Source organism: Trichechus manatus, unplaced genomic scaffold (assembly GCF_000243295.1).
Source record: "Trichechus manatus latirostris isolate Lorelei unplaced genomic scaffold, TriManLat1.0 scaffold00007, whole genome shotgun sequence".
Taxonomy (NCBI): Eukaryota; Metazoa; Chordata; class Mammalia; order Sirenia; family Trichechidae; genus Trichechus; species Trichechus manatus.
Window position 1 is genome coordinate 3755019 of NW_004443943.1, and position 26941 is coordinate 3781959.

At 39.8% G+C, this 26941-nt stretch overlaps 1 protein-coding gene across 9 annotated transcripts in view; it reads left to right on the forward strand.

The window, feature by feature from the left end:
- Positions 1–26941, forward strand: part of RHOBTB1 (Rho related BTB domain containing 1) — a 120800-nt gene that overhangs the window by 62400 nt on the left and 31459 nt on the right. For 8 of the 9 annotated variants that reach the window (XM_023739303.1, XM_004369859.1, XM_023739309.1 and 5 more), the window contains exons 3-4: positions 19251–19452; positions 19821–19924. In XM_023739303.1, the coding sequence (XP_023595071.1) occupies positions 19900–19924 (25 nt within the window). In that variant the 5' untranslated portion in view covers positions 19251–19452; positions 19821–19899. The remainder of the gene's footprint in view (positions 1–19250; positions 19453–19820; positions 19925–26941) is intronic. The other variant, XM_023739316.1, reaches the window with a different exon arrangement.

Sequence of the window (26941 nt, forward strand, 5' to 3'; positions counted from 1 at the left end):
ATGCATCATCAAAAATTATTTATCACTATTGGATTATTGTATCAGTGTACTCTTCACGGAATTAACAATCAAGGGTTGTACTTATGTATCCATTACTTCTTAAAAAACTAAAACATTTTCCCATTATAATAGTAATATAAGAATATTATTCAGCTATAAGAAAGAATGAAGTATTGATGCATGCTACAACATGGATGAACCTTAAAAATAATCATGCTAAGTAGAGAAAGCCAGGAACAAAAGGCTGTATAATTCTATTTACGTGGAATGTCCGGAGTAGGCAAATCCATAGATACAGAAAGTAGATTAGTGATTGCCAGGGGTTGAGGGGAGGAAGGAATGAGGAATGACTGCTAATGGTATGGCATTTCTTTTTGGAGTGATGAAGATGTTCAGGAACAGTGATGATGATTGCACAACTTTGTGAATATGCTAAAAACATCTGCCTTGAGCACTGTGCTCTTTTAAGATATATCTATATGGGATCAAATGGACAATCCATAGCCCATTGCCATCGAGTCAATTCCAACTCATAGCGACCCTACAGGACAGAGTAGAACTGCCCCATAGGGTTTCCAAGGAGTGGCTAATAGATTTGAACTGCTGACCTTTGGGTTTGCAGATGAGCTCTTAACCACTACGCCACTAGGGCTCCAAGTTGACAATAGCAACTCTAAAGATTAGATAGGAAATTTAGGGGGCATTAAGTTTATGTTAATGGGGGAGGAACAACTCAGAGAGGGAGGGTGAGAATGGTTGCACAACTCAAAGAATATAATCCGTATCACTGAACTGTACATGTAGAAACTGTTGTGGCATATGTTTTGCTGTGTAAATTCTCAACAACAAAAAATAAATTATTTAAAAAAAGAAATGGTAAAATAAACACTGAATGGTACACCTTAAAAGAGGGAGTTTCGTGGTATGTGCATTATATTTCAGTTTTCCGAAAAGGTAACACGTGTGAATTATAGAAACCTTGGAAACTAAAGGAAAGTAGAAAAAAGACAGGAACAAGTTATAGCCTCATTATTCAGCAACAATCACAGTTACTGTTTAGTATATTTCCTCCCAATTTATTTTCCATGTATTGTTGGTAGTGGAGGTGGGGTAGCATTGAGGAGGAGGGTTAGTATTGTTTCCCCCTATATTACAGAGACAAAATTATTAACTTCTACGTATAAATACCTCCTTTCCAAAAGGGTGCATCCAAAGGAAAATGCATTTGGTCTGCTGAGGGGAGTAATGGATTAGAATGGGAATAGGAGAAGCAGAGAGCAATGGCTAGTCCCATAATTACCTAGACGGAGAAGGTCCTGGGTCCTGAGATGTGGAATGACAGATTTGAACAGTTGCCATGAGAGGTGTAACTCTGGAAAAAACACCCTAAAGAGACTTTTTAGAAGTTCTGCTGCAAGATACATATGTTATACAAACCATACCTCTCTATTCTTATATCCCACACTGCTCTCAAGGTTTTGTTTTTTAAAAAAAAAAAAAATCGCATTTATGTTTCTTTTAGATGTATCACTGTGATAAGATGGTGTTTAGTGTGAGAGAATGAGGAGGCCCAGTTTATTCAGGTTACACTTATTTTATGTAGTTTTGATCAAGTGTATTTCCATTGCTATTCCGTGCTTTCCCTCTTAATATTGCAGCATTAGCATTTCTCTACATTATTGCAAACTCCCACCAGTCGTCTGTCAGTTTTTTGTACTGTGGTGGCTCGCATGTTGTTGTGATGCTGAAAGCTATGCCACCGGTATTTGAAATACCAGCAGCATCACCCATGGTAGACAGGTTTCAGCGGAGCTTCCAGACTAAGACAGACTGGGAAGAAGACCTGGCAGTCTACTTCTAAAACATGGGCCATGTTATAGGGAGAGCAACTAGGGTCACATAACGATGTGTATGAATTTTTGTATGAAAACTAACTTGAATTGTAAACTTTCACTTAAAGCACAATAAATTTAAAAAAAAAAAAGATGGGCCATGAAAACTTTATGAATAGCAACGGAACATTTTCTGATAAAGCACCAGAAGATGAGCTCCTCAGGTTGGAAGGCACTCAAAATACAACTGGGGAAGAACTGCCTCCTCAAAGTAGAGTCAACTATAACAACGTGGATGGAGTCAAGCTTTTGGGACCTTCATTTGTTGATGTGGCACGACTCAAAATGAGAAGAAACAGTTGCAAATATCCATTAATAATTGGAACGTGGAATGTACGAAGTATGAATCTAGGAAAATTGGAAGCCATCAAAAATGAAATAGAATGCATAAAGATCGATATCCTAGGTATTAGTGAGCTAAAATGGACTTGGATTGGACATTTTGAATCAGACAATCATCTGATCTACTATGCCAGGAATGACAAAATGAAGAGAAACAGCATTGCATTCACCGTCAAAAAAAAACATTTCAAGATCTAGCCTGAAATATAACGCTGTCAGTGATAGGATAATATCCATATACCTACAAGGAAGACCAGTTAATATGACTAGTTAATACGACTATTATTCAAATTTACACACAAACCACTAATGTCAAAGATGAGGAAATTGGAGATTTTTACCAACTTCTGCCGTCTGAAATTGATCAAACATACAATGAAGTTTCATTGATAATTACCAGTGATTTGGAATTCAAAAGTTGGAAACAGAAAAAGGATCAGTAGTTGGAAAATAGTGGCCTTAGTGATAGAAATGACACCGGAGATCAAATGATAGAATTTTGCAAGACCAATGACTTATTCATTGCAAATACCTTTTTTCAACAACATAAGCAGTGACTATACACATGGACGTGGCTGGATGGAATACACAGGAATCAAATCAACTACATCTGTGGAAAGATACAATGGAGGAGCTCAATATGATCGGTCAGAACAAGGCCAGGTGCCAACTGTGGAACAGACTATCAGTTGCTCGTATGCAATTTCAAGTTGAAGCTGAAGAAAATTAAAACCAGTCCAGGAGAGCCAAAGTATGACCTTGAGTATATCCCACCTGAATTTAGAGATGGTCTCAAGGATAGATTTGAGTCATTGAACACTAATGACCAAAGACCAGACAAGTTGTGGAATGACATCAAGGACATCATACGTGAGGAAAGCAAAAGGTCATTAACAAGACAGGAAAAAAAGAAAAGACCAAAATTGATGTCAGAAGGCTCTGAAACTTGCTCTTGAACATAGAGTAGCTAAAGCAAATGGAAGAAATGATGAAGTAAATGAGCTGAACAGAAGATTTCAAAGGGTGGCTCAAGAAGTAAAGTATTATACTGAAATGTGCAAAGACCTAGAGCTAGAAAACCAAAAGAAAAGAACACACTTCACATTTCTCAAGCTGAAAGAATGAAAGAAAAAATTCAAGCCTTGAGTTGCAATACTGAAAAATTCTATGGGTAAAATATTAAACTACTCAGGAAGCATCAAAAGAAGATGGAAGGAATACACAGATTCACTGTACCAAAAAGATTTGATTGACATTCAACCATTTCAGGAAGTAGCACATGATGAAGAACCAATGGTGTTGAAGGAAGAAGTCCAAGCTGCACTGAAGGCATTGGTGAAAACAAGGCTCCAGGAATTAATGGAATATCAGTTGAGATGTTTCAACAAAGGGATGCAGTGCTAGAAATGCTCACTCATCTATGCCAAGAAAATTGGAAGACAGCTACCTGGCCAACCTATTGGAAGAGATCCATGTTTGTGACCATTCCAAAGAAAGGTGATCTAACAGAATGTGGAAGGTATCGAACAATGTCATTAATATCACATGCAAGTAAAATTTTACAGAAGATAATTCAAAAATAGTTGCAGCAGGACATTGACAGGGAACTGCCAGAAATTCAAGCCGGATTCAGAAGAGGATGTGGAAAAAGGGATATCATTGCTGATGTTAAATGGATCTTGACTGAAAACAGAGAATACCAGAAAGATGTTTACCTGTGTTTTATTGATTATACAAAGGCATTCAACTGTGTGTATAATAAACTATGGATAACATTGTGAAGAATGAGAACTCCAGAACACTTAATTGTGCTCATGAGGAACCTGTATGTATACCAAGAGGCAATCATTCGAACAGAACAAAGAGATACTGTGTGATTTAAAATCAGGAAAGGTGTGCGTTGGGGTTGTATCATTTTACCATACTTATTCCATCTGTATGCTGAACAAGTAATCCGAGAAGCTGGACTATATGAAGAAGAACGTGGCATCAGGATTGGAGGAAGACTCATTAACAACCTGTGATATACAGATGACACAACCTTGCTTGCTGAAAGCGAAGAGGACTTGAAGCACTTACTGATGAAGATCAAAGACTGTAGCCTTCACTATGAATTACACCTCCACATAAGGAACACAAAAATCCTTATAACTGAATCAATCAGCAACATCATGATAAACGGAGAAAAAATTGAAGTTGTCAAGGATTTCATTTTACATGGATCCACAATCAACACCCATGGAAGCAGCAGTCATGAAATCAAACAAGGCAAGGTTTAAACACAGAAGAAAACATTCTTTGATGGTTACGAGGGTGGGGAGGGAGGGTAAGGGTTATTTACTAACTAGATAGTAGATGAGAATTATCTTAGGTGAAGAGAAGGACAGCACACACTACAGGGGAAGTCAGCACAACTGGACTAAACCCAAGCTAAGACGTTTCCTGAATACAGTCAAACACTATGAGGGACAGAGTAGCAGGGGTAGGGGTCTGGGGACCATGCTTTCAGGGGACATCTAGGTCAGCTGGCATAACAAAGCTTATTAAGAAAATTTTCTGCATCCTACTTTGGTGAGTGGCGTCTGGGATCTCAAAAGCTTGCAAGTGGCCATCTAAGATGCATCAATTTGTCCCAACCACTTGGAGTAAAGGAGAATGAAGAACACCAAAGACACAAGGGAAGTAGCAGCCCAAGAGACAAAAAGGGCCACATAAACCAGAGACTTCATCAGCCTGAGATCAGAAAAACTAGATGGTGCCCAGCTATCACCAATGACCACCCTGACAGGGAACACAACAGAGAGTCCCAGATGGAGCAGGAAAAAGTGGGGTGCAGAACTCAAATTCTAGTAAAAAGACCAGACTTAATGGTCTGACTGAGACTGGAGGAACCCCAGAAAGCATGGCCTCTGCCAGACTTTCTGTCAACCCAGAACTGAAACCATTCCTGATGCCAACTCTTCAGGCAAAGATTAGACTGGACTATGGGACATAAAATGATACTTGTGAAGAGCGTGCTTCTTAGCTCAAGTAGATACCTGAGACTAAATGGGCATCTTCTGTCCGGAGGTGAGATGGGAAGGCAGAGATGGTTAGGAGCTGGTTGAATGGACATGGGGAATCGGGTGGAAAGGAGGAGTGTGCTGTCATAGTATGGGGGAGAGCAATTGGAGTCACATAACTATGTATAAATTTTTGTATAGGAAAAAATAAAACATCGCATTGCACTGGGCAAATGTGCTGCAAAAGACCTTCAAAGTGTTGAAAAGCAAAAATGCCACTTTGAGGACTAAGGTGCTGCTTGACCCAAACCGTGATATTTTCAGTTGCCTCATATGCATGCAAAAGCTGAACAATGAGTAAGGAAGACTGAGGAAGAATTGATGCCTTTGAATTATGATGCTGACAAAGAATCTTGAATATACCATGGACTGCCAGAAGAATGAAAATTCTGTCTGGGAAGCAGTACAGCCAGAGTGCTCCTTGGAAGAGAGGATGAGGAGACTTCGTCTCATATACTTGGGACATGTTATCAAGAGGGACCAGTCCCTGGAAAAGAACATCATGCTTGATAAAGTAGGGGGTCAGCGAAAGAGAGGAAGACTCTCAACAGGACGGATTGATACAGTGACTGCAACAATGGGCTCAAACTTAGTAATAATTGTGAGGATGGCCCAGGACCCAGCAGTGTTTCATTCTGTTGTACATAGGGTTGCTATGAGTCGGAACCGACTGGAGGGCAAGTAACAACAACACTGCAAACTCATGGTAAACATAACTTTAAATAATGAGTCTTAATAGATGAGACTTACTGAGTGTTCTCTTAGTGCCAGGAATGATGATTAAAGCATTTTACAAACATTATTTAATCATCTCAACAACCCATTGAAGGAGGTAATTATCCCCAGTATACAGATAAAGAAACAGAGGATTAGAGAGATTAAGTAATTTTTCCAAGATCACATAACAAGCACCTTAATTAATTATTCCCCATTTGTCAAAGATTTAGGTTTTTATTTTTTTTCTTGATTTCCAAATGATTGAGTTTTTTGTAAAAACTTTTCCTTTTTAATTTTTTCATTTATTCCTATGTGGCCAGAGAATTTGATTGATACAATTTAAACTTGGAGAATTTTTGACCTTATGACCCAGTATGTGATCAGCTTTTGTAAATGTGCCAAGAACACTTGAAAAGAAGTTGTACCCTTTTTTTTTTATAGAATTTTTTAATGTGGGATATCTATTAATTTAATCTTTATGTTACTCAAATCCTCTGTGTGTTTTTTGGTTTTGGTTTCTTAATCTGACATAAATGTATTCTAGTTTTTCATCAAATGTATCAGGGTTTTTTTTTTTAATGAATTTTTTATAGTCCTAAAATTTTCCTTCATTTTTCTATCTTTTGGTCTTTAAGGTACATTATTACTGTTTTCACTATGAATTGCCCTTTTTTTTTTTTTTACCAACTAGGTTTTCTCATACAGATAATTTTTCTATGAAATTTTGTAACCAAATTTGAAAATAACTGTATTGGCTGGTCTTATATTAATTGGCTTTGATTTCCATGCTTTAAAGTGGAAATCCCCATTTTTTAATTTTTCAGTTTTTATTTATCTCTGGGTATTCTGGCTAATATCTTTGAGCAGTTTAATTCCTTAAAGGGACCTCTCTCCAAGTCTTTGATATCAAAAAGTAGCTTTAGGTTTGCCTTCACATAAATATCATTTTGATCTGGTTGAGAATTTTGGTACTATATTCCTTTTTCTTTCCAGATTCCATACATGTTATTTTATTGTCTTCAGATAGTTAGTGTATAGATGAAGTCTGTAGTACTCCAGGTTATTATTTCTCCTAGCCATTGGTTTTAGAAGATGTTTGTTAAGATACTTACAGGATTTTTTTACAATTAGTTTTTGCCATTGATATTTAAACATTTTACTGAAAAATATATAGATTTGGAGTCTTCTTTTTCCTTTCTGCCTCCTCCTTTTTCTTCTGTCTCTGCCCCTTCTTACTCTTATTGTGTTGGGAAAACTTTGTTCTATTAAACCAAACTTTGCTACTTTTGTTCAAGAACTCTTACTATCCAGGAAATTGAATTTTGATAATCTGCTCCTTTATCTACTATGACACATCATTTTCAGATGGCCTTTCCTTCTCTATTTACGGATTACTTCTCAGGTTTGGCCTGTACCTTACTAATTCATTTTATTATAAATCTGCTATTTATTGCCACCTGTATGGTTTTTAACCAGAAAGTCAGCGGTTTGAACCCACCAGCCACTCCGCAAGAGATAAGTGTGGCGGTCTGCTTCTATAAAAATTACAGCCTTGGAAACCCTATGGGGCAGTTCTATTCTGTCCTATAGGGTCACTATGAGTTGAAATCAACTAGACGGCAATGGATTTGATTTTTTGTTTTTGATCTTGATTTTCATTTATGCATTGCCTTTCTTTATCTTGTCCTGTTAGTTACTTATAACTTCACCTGCTGTTAGTTTACATACATGTATTATCTTCTTTTATGTGATTAAGTACATGGATCAGTTTTGTTTTTTTTTTAATTTTGTTTCTACTTCAGTAGAAATCCTTTCCTCTATGTATTTAGGCAATTACTTGTCCTTTTCTATGCTTCAGTATCTTTAATAGACCATATGTTAAATTTTCTGTTTTCTCTATCCAAAAAAAAAAAAAGAGGGAGAGAGATTCATAACAGCCAAGGATCAAAGTATATTTATAATGCTTGGGTAACCTTAGACGCTGTTAGAAACCAACATAGGGTTTTACCAACACCCTTTATGTAGGCTCAGAAACCACCACCCCCCCCACCCCTTCTAAGCCAGATGAGCAAAACTATCCAATATGTTGCTGGTTGGGAGAAACTTGGAGGGTGAGATAAGCGCAATAGTGAGGAATGTAAGCACTGAAGATATATGAATATTTGATCTTAGGGACAGCCCCCCTCACCCCATTGCCTTTTCACATTAACCTCATGGGATCCATTTGCTCTTTTGTCACAGTGTCAAAAGTGAAAGGGCCTGGTTGAGCAGGCTGGAGGAAACAATAACACAACAAAAAGACCCGAATCTAAGAGCCTTTTCCACACACAGTTCTCTCTACCAGGTCCATCCTCATTGAGGGGCAAACATTGGGACTACTCCATGGTCATGGTATGATGCCAGTTTCCTAATGTCTTTCCAGTGCATCCACAACCTACTCTGTCCACTTGTGTCCCAAATACCTCCAGTCAAGTTGCTGCTTCCTGCTTACTTCCTGGTCTATTCTTCATCTGCTGGCCTTTAGTGATTTTTCTCACTTGGCTCCATGAAAGTGAATTTGGCAGAAATCCTTCCATTTTCTGGCATATAGTTACTTCTTATCCTTACTTTCTGGTACTATTGTGAAGTTGCTATCTCTAGAGAATCAGGGTAATTTTAGTGAGACATTGGTAGAGGGGGACCCAAGGCATCTGTTCTTTAACTGCTATCTTACCTTGAAGTCCATCTAATTGCCTTCTTTGATGTGTCTTTTAAGCATAGGTTGAACTCCTTCACTTAAGACTCACCTTCATGTCAACTACAAATACTTCTCCCTATTAATTAGATATAAAAGAAACAAACAAACCAAACCTGTTGCCATCGAGTTCAATTCTGACTTACAGCAACCTTATAGAACAGAGTAGAACTGCCCTATAGGGTTTCCAAGGCTGTAAGTCTTTATGGAAGCAGACTGCCACATCTTTCTCTTGTGGAGCAACTGGTAGGTTCAAACCACCAACCTTTCAGTAGTAGCCAGCACTTAACCGCTCTGCCATCAGGGCTCCTCTCATTGGGCATAGTGCCTCCCTTTTCCCCTTCTTCTCCAGTCAAGTAGTGACTCCACAAAAAGGGTTAGTTAGGATCCCTTGAATTAGGTATTAAAGTATGAAACTATATAAGAACTTTATAAGATCCGTATATGTAAATATTGAGATGCATAAATTGGCTCTAGGCACTACAGCACAATAAATTGTCACATATCTTTATTTTTCTAAATCAAACCTAGTCCTAAGCCCCTACAGCCTGGCTGTAGGGGGCTCCCACCTCCGTCCTCCTGTTTAGTGGAGGGGCCTGGTGCTTGGTCCCTGGTGGTTCCCATGGTTACTGATGCTCTTCCTGCTGGGGAGCAATGGTTGATGTGTCGCCATCTGTCAAATAGTGCTGCTCGTGATGGGCCACACAGATGTCCCTCAAGGTATTCCTCTCGCCGATTGCAGGCTTGGCCACATGCTGCTGCTTTCGAGGCCGCCAGGCTTAACAACCAGTCACCAGATAACTGTGTGCAAGTTTTCTGCCAGCCCCAGGTGGAAGGCTTCCTAAGGAAGGTGGAGCAGCTATTCTTTTATGTCCAATTCAACAGTTATTTGTTGAAAGCCACATGGAGGCAAGGAACTGTGAAAAGATTTGAGAACTTAGAGATGAATAACAATCTCTGTTGCCAAAAAATTTATAATCTTGGTAGGGTGCAAGGGGGATACATATAAACATAATTATATTACAAATCAGAATTTGATAAGTACTTGTTGTGTGTCATCAAGTCCATTGTGACTCATAGCAACCCTATATGACAGAGTAGAACTGCCCCATAGGGTTTCCTAGCCTATAATCATTATGGGAGCAGATTTCCTGGTCTTTTCTCCCACGTAGCAGCTGATGAGTTCAAACCCCCCACCTTTCGGTTAGCAGCAGAGCGCTCAACCATCTTGCCACCAGGGCTCCTTGATAAGTACCCTAAGAGATGATATAAAGGAAGAATATTTTAAGTACATCTTCTTCCAAAATATAACTTGAATCTGTCCACTTTGCTCCATCTCTTCTAATTCTACTATGGTCAAAGCCACCATCCTTTCTTTCCTGAAGAACTCTAGTAGTTTCCTCATTGGCCCTTTTGCCACCACTCATATTCCCCCACAGGAATGTTCTCTACATAGCAATCTCGGCAATATAGGTAAGGCTTTTAAAAAACGAGTCAGAACCTGTCACTCCTCTGCCTGAAATACTCTAGTGCTTCTCAGTGCATTTAGAATAAAATCCAAACTCCTATCTGTGGCCTAAAAGAACACGCACGATCTGGCCCCTGCCTAACTTTCTAGCCCTCCCTCTCACCAGTTCCCCTCTTTCATTTCTCATTTCATGACTGGGCCCTCCTCATTCTTCAGATATCATGAAGACAGGACCTCCTCAGAGAGGCCTTCCTTGTCTGTCCTGCAGTCCTCCCACCCCTTATTCAGTCTCATAGCCCTTTTGTCTTTCATCAAAGAACTTATAAGAATTGATAATTACAGATTTGTCTGCTTGTTTCATTGTCTCTCCCTCCCTGACTATGAAGACCTTGAGGGCAAGAACCATGCCTGACCTCTTGGTACTGTACACCTACCATAGGCCTTGTTCTCAGTAAATGCGCAGCTAATTTAACTAACACTGCCTAGGTCCTAAAGGTGGAGAAAAATTTCAGCAGGTAGATGAGGGATGTGGAAAAGGGCATTGAAGCAGAAGTAATGGTATAAGTGGAGCCCTGGTGGCGCAGTGGTTAAGATCTTGGCTGCTAACCAAAAGGTCAGCAGTTCTAATCCACCAGCCACTCCTTGGAAACCCTATGGGGCAGTTCTGCTGTGTCCTACAGGGTTGCTATGAGTCAGAATTGACTCAATGGCGATGGGTGTGGGTTTGGAATCATATAAGCAAAGTCCTCAAAGCAGAGATTATATGTCATATTCATAGAAGAAATTAGACTAGTATGTCTAGAATCTAGGGTGCAGTTTACTTATGGTGGTTTTTTTTTTAAGTTCATTTTTGAACTGTACTTGATTTTTCATTTGGGGCATTTTCCTATTTTGTCATTTATTAAGGGCAGTGGATAGGCAGAAGAAAAAATGTATTTCTAATCCTGGCTCACTACCCCACTGACCTTGAGTTAAAAAAAAATAGAGAGCATGACCTTGTGTGTGTCTTCATTATCACAGGGCTCTGGTGACGGTAATGAGTAGATGTATAAAAGAAGTCCTTTGAACCACTCAGAAAGAAAATGCCTCTATATTATTTGCCTTCCTGCATTTTTGGGTAGTGTGCTTTCTGTTACTTATCTTTTTTTTTTTTTAATCAAAACATTCAATTGAAAAAATACAAGATGATTTTTAACAGTCCTTTTCTGTTGTTTTAAATGATGAAGGCAATTTTATCCTAGATGTTTTTGCGAAGTTTTGATTTAGGGAAGCTCAGCCCTTACTGTCCCTGTCCTAGCTCTGGGCCCATTCTCCATTCCAGGTGAGATGCTTATTTTATGGTTAAAGCAGCTTCTGCCTGCCTACGAGTGGTGATAGAGAGCCCAAGATAATGAAATCTGCACAGTTGAAACTTGGCTGTTGGCTATAGTCCTTATGCAACTCTTCACATTTCCCTTTTGTTTCTGTCAATAATAAAGAATTCTCAGTTTTTCTTACAGAGCTCACTCTTCAAATACACTAAAATTTATTTCACGAGTATTTTTTAATGACGAAGTTAAATTATTTCTTAAAGTTCAGATTATATGCCTTTCGAAGAGACAAGAAAATTTAGTGACTGTGCAGTAGCATCATTCAAACTGTCTATGAACTGCTGAATGGCACTGAGTACCCCTCCACTGCCCTTAGATTTCTGTCTTTAAGCAGACTGTTCATCATGCTGTGGCTGAAATAGCAAATATAACAAGAGACACAGCAAAGGTGATGGGAAGAGATGGCATGTTTCATTGGTGGGGTGCTTTGGAGCAAACAGGTGGCTCCTTGTAAGGTGTCTTAGACAAATGGTAAAACTTTCCCTGCCTACCCTCCCAAATACCTGAATTTCTGCTGTTAGAAGAGTCTCAAACCTTCATCTGAAATCAAATAGTGCACTTATACAAAAGTGCACCTACCCAGAGCAATCAGGAACATCCTGAGTTTTATCAGCCACCAAAAAAAAAGCAAAACAAAAAAGCCCATTGCTGTCAAGTCAAATCCCGACTCATAGCAACCCAATAGGACAGAGTAGAGCTGCCTCATAGGGTTTCCAAGGATTTCCAGGCTGCCACATCTTTGTCTTGCAAAGTAGCTAATGGATTCCAACCACCGACTTTTCGGTTAGCAGCCAAGCGCTTAACCATGGTGCTACCAGGCCTCCTCTTTTATCAGCCACAGTGCCCCCAAATTATTGAATCATGGGGACAGACCTCTAAAGGTCACCTAGCCATAGTGTGAGTGAGGGAATGAATATGCCTGGTACTTTATGGGACCCCATTTCATAAGTGAGGGACAGGGCACTCTAAAGGGCAAGCTACCTTAAGGACTAATGGAAGGAAAATGAGTTAGAAGAGGAGACCAGGCGGCTAAGGTTATTTTTGGCTACATGTCCATTTTCCCCATAGTTGGCCCTAGGAGAGAGTGAAAATTAAATTGGGGGGACCTTTTGACCAGCATTGGTTGTCAGCGAAAGATTTACAAAAGGGGGTGTTAGAATCCCTGCCGGAGCAGGAGAAAAGTCGGGTGCAGAACTCAAATTCTAGTAAAAAGAAGAGACTTAATGGTCTGTCTGAGACTGGAGGAACCCCAGAAGACGCAGCCCCCGGACTCTCTGTTAACCCAGAACTAAAACCATTCCCGAAGCCAACTCTTCAGACAAACAATAGACTGGACTGTAAGACATAAAATGATACTCATAAAGAGTGTGCTCCTTAGTTCAAGTAGCTACACGAGACTAAATGGGCAGCTCCTGTCCAGAGGCAAGATGAGAAGGCAGAAAGGGATAGGAGTTGGTTGAATGGACACAAGAAATCCAGGGTGGAAAAGAGAAATGTGCAGTCAAATTATAGGGGTAGCAGCTAGGGTCACATAACAGTGTGTGTATAAATTTTTGTTTGAGAAACTAACTTGAGCTGTAAACTTTCACCGAAAGCATAAATAAAAAAAAAAAGGAGCGTTGAACATCATATATTCCAAACACTTTGGCACAAAGCAGTGTCCCACAAACACTTGCTAATTCGTTAAGTGCATGAAAAGGGCAACTTTGAAAGCGTAGCCACAAAAAAAAACAAGTTCAGAAATCACTATTCCACGGTTGGTTAACATAAGAAAAATTGAGTGTGTGTGTGTAATTGTTTCTCTCAGAACAATTTATTGATACAGGAGAGACATTTAATTAGTCTGTGGGGAGGAGGAGTAAGTAGTTAGGAAAGTTTTTTAGAAGAGGTGATGTCTGGATAAGGTTTTTAAGGAATGAAAAGGAGTTTGTCAGGCAGACGAGGAATGGAGGAGGGTTGGCAGAGGAAAGGCATGTGTAAAGGCACCAAGGTAGAAAACAACATTCAGAATTCAGGGAAGCCATTTTGGTGGGTAAGCATGTTTTATTAGTTTCCTATGGCTGCTACAACAAATTACCAAAAATTTAGTGGCTTAAAACAACACTCATTTATTATCTTATAGTTCAGAAGTCTGAAATGGGTCTCTCTGGGCTAAAATCAAGGTGTTGGCAGGACTGCATTCCTTGGCTTGTGACCCCTTCCACCATCTTCAAAGCCAGCAGTGTAGCATCTTCATATCTCTCTGACTCTGATCTTCTGCCTCTCTCTGCCACATTTAAAGGACCCTGCATTTGGGCCCACCCAGATAATCCAGGATAATCTCTTTATATTGAGGTCAGCTGATTAGCAACCTTAATTCCATCTGCAACCCTAATTCCCCTTTGGCAAGTAGCAACATATTCACAGGTTCCAGGGATTAGGACATGGACATCTTTGGAGGGGCCATTATTCTGCCTACCACACAGGTAGTGCAAGAAGTCAAGGGTGATGGTGAATAGAAAGTAGGAGTGAATCATCAATTCATAGGTGGAAAACATCAACCCAAGTGTAGCATATAATCTGAGGGGGAAAAAAATAGAGGAGTCAAGGTTCTGGAGCTTTCCCTAAGGTATAATGAGTGTGTTTCAGTTAATACTGCTGCATAACAAACCACCCCAAAATCTGGTCTTTAAAACAACAATGATTTATTATTTCTCCTGATTCTGTGAATTGGCTGCGTGATCCCTCTGCTAGTTTTGCCTGGTCTCACTCATAAGGCATTTCAGCTGAAGGGTTGGCTGAGTTAGAAGAGCCAAGATTGCCTCATTTAAATTAGCTGGCATTTAGTAATGGTACTCAGCTGGGCTGCCTCAGTTGTCCTCAACATGAATTCTCATACTCAGCTAGGCAAAACTGGCTTCTTTACATGGTGGCCTCAGGGCAGCATTCCCACAGGATGAAGGTGGAAGCTACAAGGCTTCCTGAGGTCTAGATTCCAGAAATCACACAGCATCACTTTTACCATATTCTATTGGGCCAAGCAGTCAAAAGCCCAGCTCACATTCAAGAGGAGAGGAAGCAGATTCCACCTCCTGATGGGAATTACTGCAGTGGTCATACTTCATCTAGTACAAGCTGTAAAGATAGAAGGTTTTGTTCTGAAAGTGAGATTTTGAATTTTGAGATTTCAGAGGTAAAATGTTTCTAGATCACAACAATATCCAGCACATGGCCAAAAGTTTGAATATCTCAAGTAGAGTGTGGGTAAAAACCACTGATATTGAAGAGGTAAAGAAATTGTGAGTCTAGCATGTTGGATGCATCATCCTTGTGGACACAGACAAGAAAGCTGTGAGTCTGCAGTGAATAGAGTGGAGTAATAATGGTGGAGGCAAGTATGGGGCAATCCAAGAAGATGGGGTGGTTTTATACCCAGCAGTTATAATCACACTGTTCTAAGTCAGCCTTGTAGATTGTGGACACCCAGCTATGCAGAGCAGTAGCCACCCTGAACTACCTCATCAAATCCTTCACTTCTCAGTCTCCACATGGTCTTGATCACTGCCAGTTTTCAAATAAACTACTGCTTCTGACTTCCAGGTAGTTGGCAGGTAGATTCTTCCGATGGTGTTTTTAACTGTCAGCATCCACGTCCTGAGAATTCAGTGAAAGTATAAAATGAAATTCAAGTCAGTTTTTAATGAAAAGATTACAAAGCTATCATAAAAACAGGTTACCAGTGTTTGTTCTTTCAAGATTTTCTTTTATACCTTCCTTGGCTCTTCAGGTTTGTGTGTAAATGTGAAAGGGTATTCTCATAGATCAGCAGGAGTTATGGTAGCAAAATTTATTAGCAGTGTTAAATGGATAATATTTATTACTCTCATTCTAGGTAAATAAAAATCAGAATCAGATAGTCATTATCCAGATGGTCCTAAGAGCATATTCAACCATAAGAGTTCCAGATATGAATAAATGAGAGCCTGTAATAAGTAGAGAAGGATAAAATGCATATTTTTATAATTACCACTATAATTTAATGTTTATTTGTTTATGTGTAACAGATGAATAATTGATTTACAACAATACAAGTGTAGCATGAGTTTACATCCTTGGCTGTGATTTCATACTCTTAAAATGCTTTTTAGATTATTACAAATAAATTTCTACTCCAAATAAAAGGTTTTCAGCATTTGGAAATTCTTCAAACTCTTCCTGGAAATTCCAGATCTACAGTGAGTGATCTGGACTTTGAATGTTTACTTCTGCCCTTACATGTTATTTCCTTTGTATAAGGTTCAGAACCTTTGGCAGTCACTTTGGTTTTAAGCAGATTGCTAGGGATTAGAGGACCCAAGGATATTATTCTCACCTTTGACACAGAAATTCTTTTTAGGACTGTGCATGAGATTTGTCGATAAATAACAAGTGAAGTAATGATACTGTTTATAATCATTGCCTTAATCTAACTCTAGGAAAGCTTCTATCCACTTCAAAGTAGTCTTCTGTAAAGGCTTCCCCATAATCCCACGAATATTCCGTGTTTCAAATTATTTGGGTGATTTCTCTTTACGGACTGCTATCAGAGCTAGTTGGCAAGCCAACAAGAAAACCAACCCTATATTTTTTGTGTCATCTTAATTTTGGCTAAGTCTAAACACTCCCCCAAATTTCAGAAATTAACTCTGTATAACTTTTATCTGTCTTAAAAAAATTCACATCCGTTATCAAAAGAGTAGGCTTTCCACCATTTAGGACATTTGATGTACTTTGGGCTCCAGAGGTGTGATGATCCAAACAGAACCTGTTTTTCTGACACAGGTGACTCCATGGGTAATATCCCTCAAAATTTGTCAAAGAGTGTTGTAATGGATTGAATAGTGTCCCCAAAAAATATGTGTCAACTTGGTTAGGCCATGATTCCCAGTATTGTGTGGTTGTCCTCCATTTTGTGACTGTAATTTTATGTTAAAGAGGATTATGATGGGATTGTAACACCCTTACCCAGGTCACATCCCTGATCCAATGTAAAGGGAGTTTCCCTGGGGTGTGGGCTGCACCACTGTTTCTGTCTCAAGAGCTCAAAAGGAAAGGGAAGCAAGCAGAGAGAGGGGACCTCATACCACCAAGAAAGCAGTGCTGGGAAGAGGGCGCGTCTTGGAACTGGGGTCCCTGCATGGAGAAGCTCCTAGTCTGGACGGCGTGGGGAGGGGGGCATTGATGAGAAGGCTGACAGAGAAAGCCTTCCCCTGCAGCTGATGCCCTGAATTTGGACTTCTAGCCTACTAGACTGTGAGAGAATAAATTTCTCTTGTTAAAGCCATCCACCTGTGGTATTTCTGTTATAGCAGCACTAGATGACTAAGACAAATGTTAAGAAGTGTTACCCTTTTTATTCTGGAATTTAGCAATACTCCATAAAAATATTTTTAACCCACATTTCCAATTTCATTATCTTTTGGTTAACTATGACCCTCTCCCCCTACCCCAGAACTTTGTCTGCTGTCTTTGCATAAGGTCACCTAGCTATGCTCCGTCATGTATTTATGTTCCTTGATTTTCAGTGTTACCCTTTAATTAGCTCTACTAAAATTTATGGTTTATGACGTAAATTTTGTATTTAATTCTGGCTTCCCACCTGACTCAATTTTGTTGACATGATTATGATTTTGAATCTGTCAGTGTGTAGGTATTGCAAGGGCAACTTAAAGCGTAAATTTACTTAATCCTCACAACAACCTTCTGAGATGGGTATTTTTATTCCCACTTAACAGATGAGGAAGCTTAGGCTCAGAAAGGGTAAATAACTTGCCCAAAGTCCTAAGACTGGAAAGTGGGGGAACTGGGATTCAAACTCAAATCCATCTAAAGTAGGGTTTCTCAACCTCAGCACTATGACATTTTGGGCCAGATAATTCTTTGTTGTTGGGGTGGGGGACCCCTGTCCCGTGCATTGTAGGATGTTTAGCCACATCCTTGGCCTCTACCAACTAGTTGCCAGTAGCACCCACCATCTCCCTGTTGTGACAACCGAAAAATGTCTCCAGGCTTTGCCAAATGTTCCTTGGGGGTTATTTGAGAACCAGTGATCTAATGCCACACATACACACAGACACAGTTATGTTGTTGCCACACTATACTATTAAATTAGGGAACTAATAAAACCATAGAATTTTAAGGCTGGATTTTAAAAGATCAATTTTAGGAGTCCTCACACCTGGCTCTTCATCAGAATTACTTAAAGATTTATAAATATACTCTTCCCCACCTTCTGAATCAGCATTTGCCAGATGAAGGACAGTTATCTGTATATTTTACATCTCTCTAGTTTTTAGGAACTACAGATCAAATCCTAACCTAACCACATATCTCTTCCTTGAATCACTCCACTCCATTTCTGCCAAATAGTTCTCCAGCCTCGGGTTTAACACCTCCTATGAGCAAGTCACAGGAGACAACCCCGTACCCTTCACTTTCAGAGACAATTCCATGTTCAGATAATCCTGTGAGAAAGTTTTCCTCTTAATATTCCTCCATATTTCTCTCCACTTGTGCCCTTAACCTTCCGTTACCCAGATGATTGCTTTTCTCAAATCAGTTGAATTAAATACTTATTGAGTCCCAACTATGCATTAGGCCCAACTCTGTACAATTTCTTTATGGTGGCCATTAAAACCATTATCAACTCTTTAAAAATGACCATCTAACCAGTTTCCTCAGTTTGAAAATATATTTCCCCAAGAGGGCAATTACAGTTCATTAAAATCTTAAGCTTAATGAATTTGTTGGTCTGCCTGTAGCTGCTAAGTAAACAGCATGCTCCCCAGTTCAGGAGGTTCCTGTCCCCAAGGAAGGAGAGCTGTGACAGCTTTCCCTCTTCTTCTTGACCTCTCATCAGCAACCCTCTTTAAGCTTTTTTTAATGGTTTCAGGAAGATTCCAAAGTAGTTTCTTATCCTGGTAAAAGTCTCCCTTGGCCATATCCTCCAGATTTCTTGATGAAAATACAGAAGGGAAGAGAATAAAAAAATTGTAAAAATTATTGCTTTAAAGTGAGTCCTCTTGAGAATATCTTTTTAAATCCTCCCTCATTTGTTTGGTGTATCAAAATTCAGATTTAATTTACTCCTCTTTAATGTCAGGTAGTCCTTTCAGCTTGCATTTTTGTTTCTCCTCCAAGTCGGTAAGTCACCACAGTAGTTTACAACCTATGTAGAACACTGCCTTCAACCACAGATACTGGGACACTGGAAGATTGTGATGGCATGGACGCTAGGACTGCCAAGGCAGCTTGTGCCAGAATGTCTAAGGTTAAACCTGCCCCTTCAGCACGTCCACATGAGTAGCCAGTTAGCTATAAATGTGTGCCAGCTGTCCTAACTCTGCCCAGACTCATCTCCAGTAGACAGGTTTGTGTTTAGAGAAAACCAAGGAGAAAATAACATGTTAACCGGAATAAACCATTTGGGGTCAAAATAACAATCCGGTGTTTTTGTACTTATGTGAGATATAAAAAGAAACCCTGAGTTTCAGTCAGGCTTAGTGCACACGTCCAGACTTCTTGTTTAGGCTCGGGCACCTCCAAAGAAGCCCCTGCACCGAGGGGAAACTGACTGAGCCCCGCACGTCTTCCATTGCTCTGGAAAGCCTGGGTGTCTTTAACGTGATGTCCACTGTCTTCTCACAGAGTTTTATAAATGGAAGCTGACATGGACTACGAAAGGCCCAACGTTGAAACCATCAAGTGTGTGGTCGTGGGCGACAACGCTGTGGGGAAGACACGCCTGATCTGTGCCAGAGCGTGTAATACCACGCTAACGCAGTATCAGCTGCTGGCCACCCACGTTCCGACCGTGTGGGCGATTGACCAGTACCGGGTTTGCCAGGAGGTAAGATAGATGGAGTTCCTTTGGATTCCTAAGGGTAGCTTACTGCTGTTGCCAGTCTGATTTAAAATTTAAAAAAAAAAAAAAAAAATGAGGTAACTCCCGTTCAAGACAAAACTATTCTTTTTAGTGCCACAAGGTAAAACCAAAGCAGAATGCAAACTTGAGGGCATTGTTATGGTATCCTAACTGAGGGCTCGGGTCATGTGATTCCAGGAGAGAATTAAGGATTCAGTTTAAGTCCTGTAAATGGAATGAGAAAACTAAATGCAAGTGAGTTAATTGGGCATTGGGGGGTGTTCTCTGGAACATTCTTCTCCTAGGGGAGCCTCCAGTTAACACTGAGCATGGCTTCTCTGTCTCTCCTGCAGGTCTTGGAGCGTTCCCGGGATGTTGTTGATGAAGTGAGTGTTTCTCTCAGGCTTTGGGATACCTTTGGCGATCATCACAATGACAGGCGTTTTGCATATGGCAGGTAAACCAAGCTAGTGTGGTTGAGCTTGAGTTCAGTTTCTTTTCTAAAACCAGCAGCTGGTTGATAAATCAACAAAAACCACATAAAATGGCCTTGAAATGTGATGGGTTGTGCACTGTGTCTAAGAAAAAACAACAACCCCGAAAAACATTGTTTCCTGATGTCAAGAAAAGCAAAGTTGGCCCTGCCACAGTGTTCCTCCCAGGAAGTACCTTATTTTTTTAAAAAACCAGTACTAGTTTAAGCTGGAGAGCTTGCTACATGGAGGATTCTGTCATGCCCTCAAGACTTGGGCTGCTTCAATTGCTGTTCTCCTGAATAATGCTTCATTTGCCTTCTGTTAGAACGTTTCATTTTAGCACTTGGCAGTCCCACTTCAGAAGGTCTCTGGTCTTTTCATAACTGTATTAGCAGAGTCTGATATTATTTGCTTTGGGCTTTTTATTATCTGAAAAGCGTCTTATTTTCATTTGAAGGTTATTTTTAAAAAGAAAGAAAAATATCTCTGAAGTCCTTCACAAGGCACATTTCCAAAATGAACTGAAGCACGAATGTCTATTTTTCATTTAAAAAGAAATAGAAGGAAAAATCCAGTAAAGGGAGGATTAATCTAGAAGGACACTAATATGGATAGGACCATGGTCAAAGTGCCTTCAAATATTTAAGCAACTTTTTGTCACCGTGACTTGGTCTCTCAGTGAATGTGTTATACCTACTGAAATCTAGATGAGGAGGAGACTTTCTTACCTTCTAATTGCAAATATGTTTTTAACACATTTCATTTTAAATTGAGGTATCATGGATTAGTTGCCCCTTGTTAACATCAAACATTGTATTACCCTCCCCAATATTAAATTACTCTACGTATATGAGTTACTTCTTAGTATTGAGATAAGCACTTGAAAGCACTTCCATTTTTTCAAGCCAGTAGCTATCTTAAGCTTCTGCACAGACTTTTATTGGCATTTATTCAAGCATTCTAAAATACTAACTAAAATGCTGAAAAAGTTTGTCTTATTCTTCTGAAGTAGTTCACACGTTGAAAGTATCTGTGATTTAGACCATTTTGTTTAAAGGGATTTAGGAAGAGACATATGAAATAAAACATAATTTTAATGTCCCCTTGGTAACAAGGATATTTGAACCTAATGTTCAGCATCATAGATACTACTTTTCTTCTCTTGAATTTTTTTTTTTTTCCATTTCCATGATGCCCTTGATTCTCTCTCATCTTAGTGTTTGTTTTCTCTTTTCTCCCATTTTCTACATATACAAAATAGAAATAAATGAACCTGCTGGTAAGTATCACGCAGTCAGGTTTGCAGTATCAGTGGTTTAAAGAAGGTATAACAGAATGATAACTTTAAGTCAGGTAAGGATGGATTCAATAGATTTCAAAGGGCTTTTTGCACCCCTACTTCTAAAAAGGTGTCATGAAAATGATGAGCCTGAAGTTGAGCTTACTGAGATATTTGGGTTCAGACTGTATAGACAATTTCAGCAGCTGAATGGTTGTTGCCACTTGAAATATTTGCATTTGAAATCATGAGTTTTAATTTGGTCCCACAATGTAAAGCTTGTATCGTGCTAATGTAAGGACTGCTTCATTATCACATGAGATGCCTGCTGTGGACTTATTTAATGACACTATGGCCTCCATAGATCTAATGTTGACAGGCAACTACTCTGGGTCTGGTCCAGCTCCCTGACGTATCTGCAGTCATTTTACAATAGGTCATGCCTGTGCTTGTTCACTCCCAACAAAAACAAGCTGCTCTTTCATGTGACTCCATCAGTTCAAAGTCCATTGTTCTGCTCTCTTGTCTGTATTGTCTGGTTCTATCAACCATAACTCACTGCCCCTTTGAGGGAAACAGGAAGTGCTTCCCAAGCCAAGTTTGAGTCTCTGAGCAATGCAGAGGGGCTTCAGAAAACATCCCCGTTTCTGGCCGCATTCACCTTGGGCCTCACTTTGTGTGCATGTTTGTACCTTGTATTTCCTGTGTTTTCCAATTCTCCACAGCCCCCAGGCATCCTGCCACACACAGACCCCACCCCTGGTAAAGAGCTGTCTGTCTTGGACTCCAAGATCTTTCTGAAACATAAAATATGTAATACTGCACTGATAAAGCACCAAAAAGTTTCCATTTTGTGGAAAGTCTGATAATAGTAGGAGTTTCTTTTACTCAGGATAGGGCTCTGAGCACTGCATTTCATTGCTGCAAGAGGGCTGTTTGATTTCCTAATGACTTATGTTTAGCTTCATATCGTTTGTGAAGGAGAAAAGATCGTAATTATCGTTTCAAACAATCAGTTTAGTTTGCAAACCCGTTTCACGGTTGTTTTTACTCTACTTGGTGTGAATGACAAGTCAGTGGGATGTGGACAGACATAAACTTTGAAGCATGTGGAATATATTCCCTTTACTTGGCAATGTATTTGGAACCTTTTAAAAAAATAAATAATTTGATTCTTGTGGTGACAGTGAAAGAAATCAGATTCATACCTTGCCTTCAGTTTCTTCTGCTTGTTAGCACAAAGGTAGTTAATAAGTTACCCCCTCAAACATTCCTTGGCACAGATGAGCTCATGTTTGGAAAGTTGACCCCGTGGAGAATGGGGGTGTCAGTGGCCGGCCAGCTGCCGACTTGAACTTGGAAGTTTCGTAGTGGGTGTATGTAACTGTAACCAGCATGTCATTGCTTTCTTCATAATTTGAAAGTGACTCTTCAACCCATTTTTCAGCCAACTAGAATAATACCTCCCATTTATTGAAGGCTTAATATGTGCCAGTCAGCAAAGCAGGTGCTTTCCCAACATTAGTTCAGTTAATCCTGTTAGGGACCCTAGGAGGCAGAGATCATCCCCATGTTACAGTTGGGTAGAGTTGAGTCCTTTTACTACCATAATTGGCCTAGTAGTGAGTCTCAGAGGCAAATTTCAAACCCAGCTCCGCCTGTCTCCTGGCTCCCACTCTCTCCACATACCAACCTACCTCAACTTCATTTTCAACATGATGCAGCTGAAGATCATCTCGCATTGACGAACCGATTTCTAAGTGCTCTTCCATATTTGTGCAAAGGCTTAGAACTAGAAGAGACCTCAAAAGATCCTTCCCAGGAAGGGGACTCATCCATCCAGCTAAGAAAAATTATTGATAGGTGTCCTTCTCTTTCGTGGAGACGAAAGGTAACAGAATAGCATCAACTTTGTAACACTTCATGCATTTGAGAACTATCAAACCCTCTTTTCTCTGGAGTGAATGACTCCAGTTCTCTTGTAGCCTTTTCTCCCTCCACCTACTTTCTATCCACTTTTGGATGAACTTTTGAAGCTCTTTACTGGATCTTTAAAAATGTCAAGAACAAAACTGTTCAGAGTAACCGTGACTGTGATCAGCTGCTCTTTTTTGAATAGAAAAAAGCCACTTCTTAAAAGGGTATCACTAAGCTCAAGAATTTTTCCCTGGAGCTAATATAAGAACATTCACACGTAGGTGCCTGGCCGTAAAAAATGTAGACAAATAGGATCAACTGTGCCTTCACCAGACACCTGGGCCCCTCTGTCCCTCTCCTCTAGACACCAAAAACCCAAACCAAGCCCATTGCTGTCGAGTCGATTCTGGCTTATAGCGACCCTATAGGACAGAGTAGAACTGCCTCATTGGGTTTCCAAGGCTGAAGTCTTTATGGAAGCAGACAGCTACATCTTTCTCCTGCAGAGCGGCTGGTGGGTTTGAACTGCCGACCTTTCAGTTAGCAGCTGAGCAGTTTAACCACTGCACCACCAGAGCTCCTTCCTCTAGACATAACCACATGTAAATAATTACAGATTTTATTGTTTCCTTTCCTTGAAAACCTCCTTCATTGATCTGTCTGAGGGTCAGATAACCTTCAGACACTGAATAAAGCCTATGAAGCTGCGGGTAGTGATAACAGCAGCTATGATTTAGTCAGGGCCCCTACGAACCAGGCGTCTTCTAGAGGCTTTGCATATCCCGTCTCGTTTCATTCTTGTGGTGACCCTGCAATATAAGCTATGGTATCCTCATTTCACAGTTGAGGAAACAGGCGCAGAAAGGGGCCAAGGTCAGACAGCAAGGAAAGAGTGGATTTGAACTTTCCCGTTAGATCTATCTGACTCCGAAGCCCATGTATTCCCACTCCACCATGCTGTTGTGGCTGATGATGATGATTGATGACAAACTGACTTTAAAATTCCTCCTGGCAGAGTCTAAATCTTACCCTGTCCTGTAACGTTCTGTTCTTTCTTTAAATTGTTTAATGCAAAGCAAATAACCTAATAAGTAGCCAAATGTGAGACATCCAAGTGAGCTTTTTGATAGCAAATGGCAATCTTTGTTTCTTGGATACTTTATATGGCATATTTTCCCCCAAAATATTTAACTTAAAAAAATATGCAGAATCTCTGTACTTGCCCTTGCCCCTGACAGTTCTGGGCATATTTTCAGTCCAGTTGGAACTTATTTATTATATAGTTTATTCATATACACTAATTTTCTTAGAATTTTTTCGCTCCTATGAGAAGTATAACACGTTTTAAATGGTAACGTTAATCAGAGCTATTGTTTCTATGTGTCTATTTGGATAAGGTCAGCCCAGTTCAGGTTGAAGGCACATGTAATCAGATAGGGCTTGAATACACCCCATTTGAATGCTCAGTTGGAGCCCTTTAAAAAATTCAAGACTATGGGTGACAGTGTTTGTGTCTTAGTTTGGGATTGGCTGTGCTTCTGGTTATTGGCAAGGCAAAAAAAAAATGATGAATGTGTCTAGATAGATCATTTTGAATGAGCTCTTATTGACTGTAGCACACTCTAAATGCTGGGCCTGAAGTAACATTCTAATGTTTGCATTTATCTTGACTTTTTTTTTTACTATGGCTTTACAATATTATTCATCTCAATTACTGAGTTTTTTGGTACCTCTTTAAATTTTGCACTCAAGGCAAATGCTTCACTGTCTTCCCCCAAGTCCTGGCCCTGATGGTGGACTTTCTGAATGAATAGTAAAGCAGCAAAGGGAAGAAAGTTAGTAATGTATGTACTTATATAGAAAAGAAATCCAAATCACACTTTTTTTTAAATGTGTGGTACAAAGGGATCTAGGAGAAATTATTATGTTTAGTCATATGTGCTTCTGGGCATAAAGGACTAAGAATTGCCCAGGTTAAAGAAAACAGTAGAAAGACATAAGAAAGGCAGCTAGTTAGATCAAGAGATGGGAATAGTGCTCCCGAAGAGCCTAGACTAAAGCTGTTAGTTCTCATAGTTGAATATACCTAAGCATCCTGGTTGAAATGCAAATTCCAGGACCCCAGAGATATAAGAGTTCTGAAAAGGGGTAAATCAGCAAATTTTAGTCAGTACCTGGATGCTTATGAAGCCAGTGGTCCCTCTGGTCATGCTTTAGTAAGTGCTGTCTTGGAATTATCATAATACTTTTTACCAAACCTCAGCCAAAACGGAGAATGAAGATTAGGGAGAGCTTTTGAGTGAAAGAAGCAAGGCAAAATAGACTATCTACTGTGTTAATCTAGTCCTATAAAATTCTAGAAAGTGTAATCTGTAGTGACAGAGATTAGATCAGCGGGTAGAGCTAGATTACAGAGGGACACAAGTTCACTTTTGGGGTGATGGAAATGTCTGTTATCTTGATTGTGATGATGGTATGACAGCTGTATATGTATGTCAAAAATTAGCAAATTGAACACTTTTAATATGCACAGCTTAATGTATTTCAATTACACTTCAATAAAATAAAAAAAAAATCTGTATGGCTAATCAGAGTACTCTATGATCTGTGGGTGAAATTTTGCCTGGTAGACTATATCTTTTAATTATATGTTGAACTTAAAATTAGTTTTCATTTAAAACATACATCATTGATGCAAACTTAGGAGAAAAAATAGGACCAGATCTTTAATAGCTGAATATGGGCAATGGGATGTTTACAGAATCCAAAGCTCAAGATGGAGCACTATCATATTATCCCACAAAACTAGAGTGGTCCCTTTTCCCAGAGATAGAGTCGTCAGCTGTGTGAATTATTGCCTGACCAAGTGGCCTGTTTCTTTGGCTGTGGCTATGTTTCTGTCTTTTTCTAAGAAGATATATTTGACCAAGCACTCTGTGATAGAGAATGTTCATAATAGAGAGCGCCATGTTCTGTGAACACTTTCCGTTTCTGCTTTGTCTTCAGTAGTCGGTTCTTTCTGAAACTGGAGAATACGATGGTAATCTCTGAGAGGATGCAGATGACCTTCTCTGTTTTGTACATGGTACCCTGGCTGGAAATTGGGTGCAGAGTTGAGTGGTAGGGTATATCCTCTCATTTGGATGTGAGCCCCCACTCATATTTTTCTCCAGATTGAGTCCGGGTCAGCTCTTCCCAACCTCATCTTTTGCTCCAGACATACCAAAATGCTAAGAGTTCCGTGTTCTCTGCAGCCTCTAGGCCTACCGACATGCATTACGTACTCCTAGAAAGTACACCCTCCACCCTGCCTAGCCACTTACCCTTTACTTAGCTAATCACTAACCATATTCTAAGAATTAGAACAAGTGTCACATACTCCCTGAAGTCCTCTTTACACTCTTCCTACCCTCCCTAACACCTTCAGAATTCAGGTCAAGTGTCTCTCTTTATGTTCCGTTACAACATCTTTGGAAATCTCTTATCGTGGTAGTGATCCCATTTGAATGAAAGTTGGCTCTTTAATCTATCTAGAACTGCCCCATAGGGTTTTCTCAGCAGTAATCTTTATGAAAATAGATCTCCACATCTTTCGCCCGTGGAGCAGCTGGGTAGATTAGAACCACCAACCTTTCAGTTAGTCGTTGAGTGCTTAACCACTGTGCCACCAGGGCTCCTTTGGTCCATAAAAACTCATTGCCATGGCCAGAAGGGGACAAGGAAGCTGGTGATAGGGAACCCAAGGTTGAGTAAGGATATTGTTGATGTGTTGTGGGATTGTTAACCATTGTCATAGGGCAAC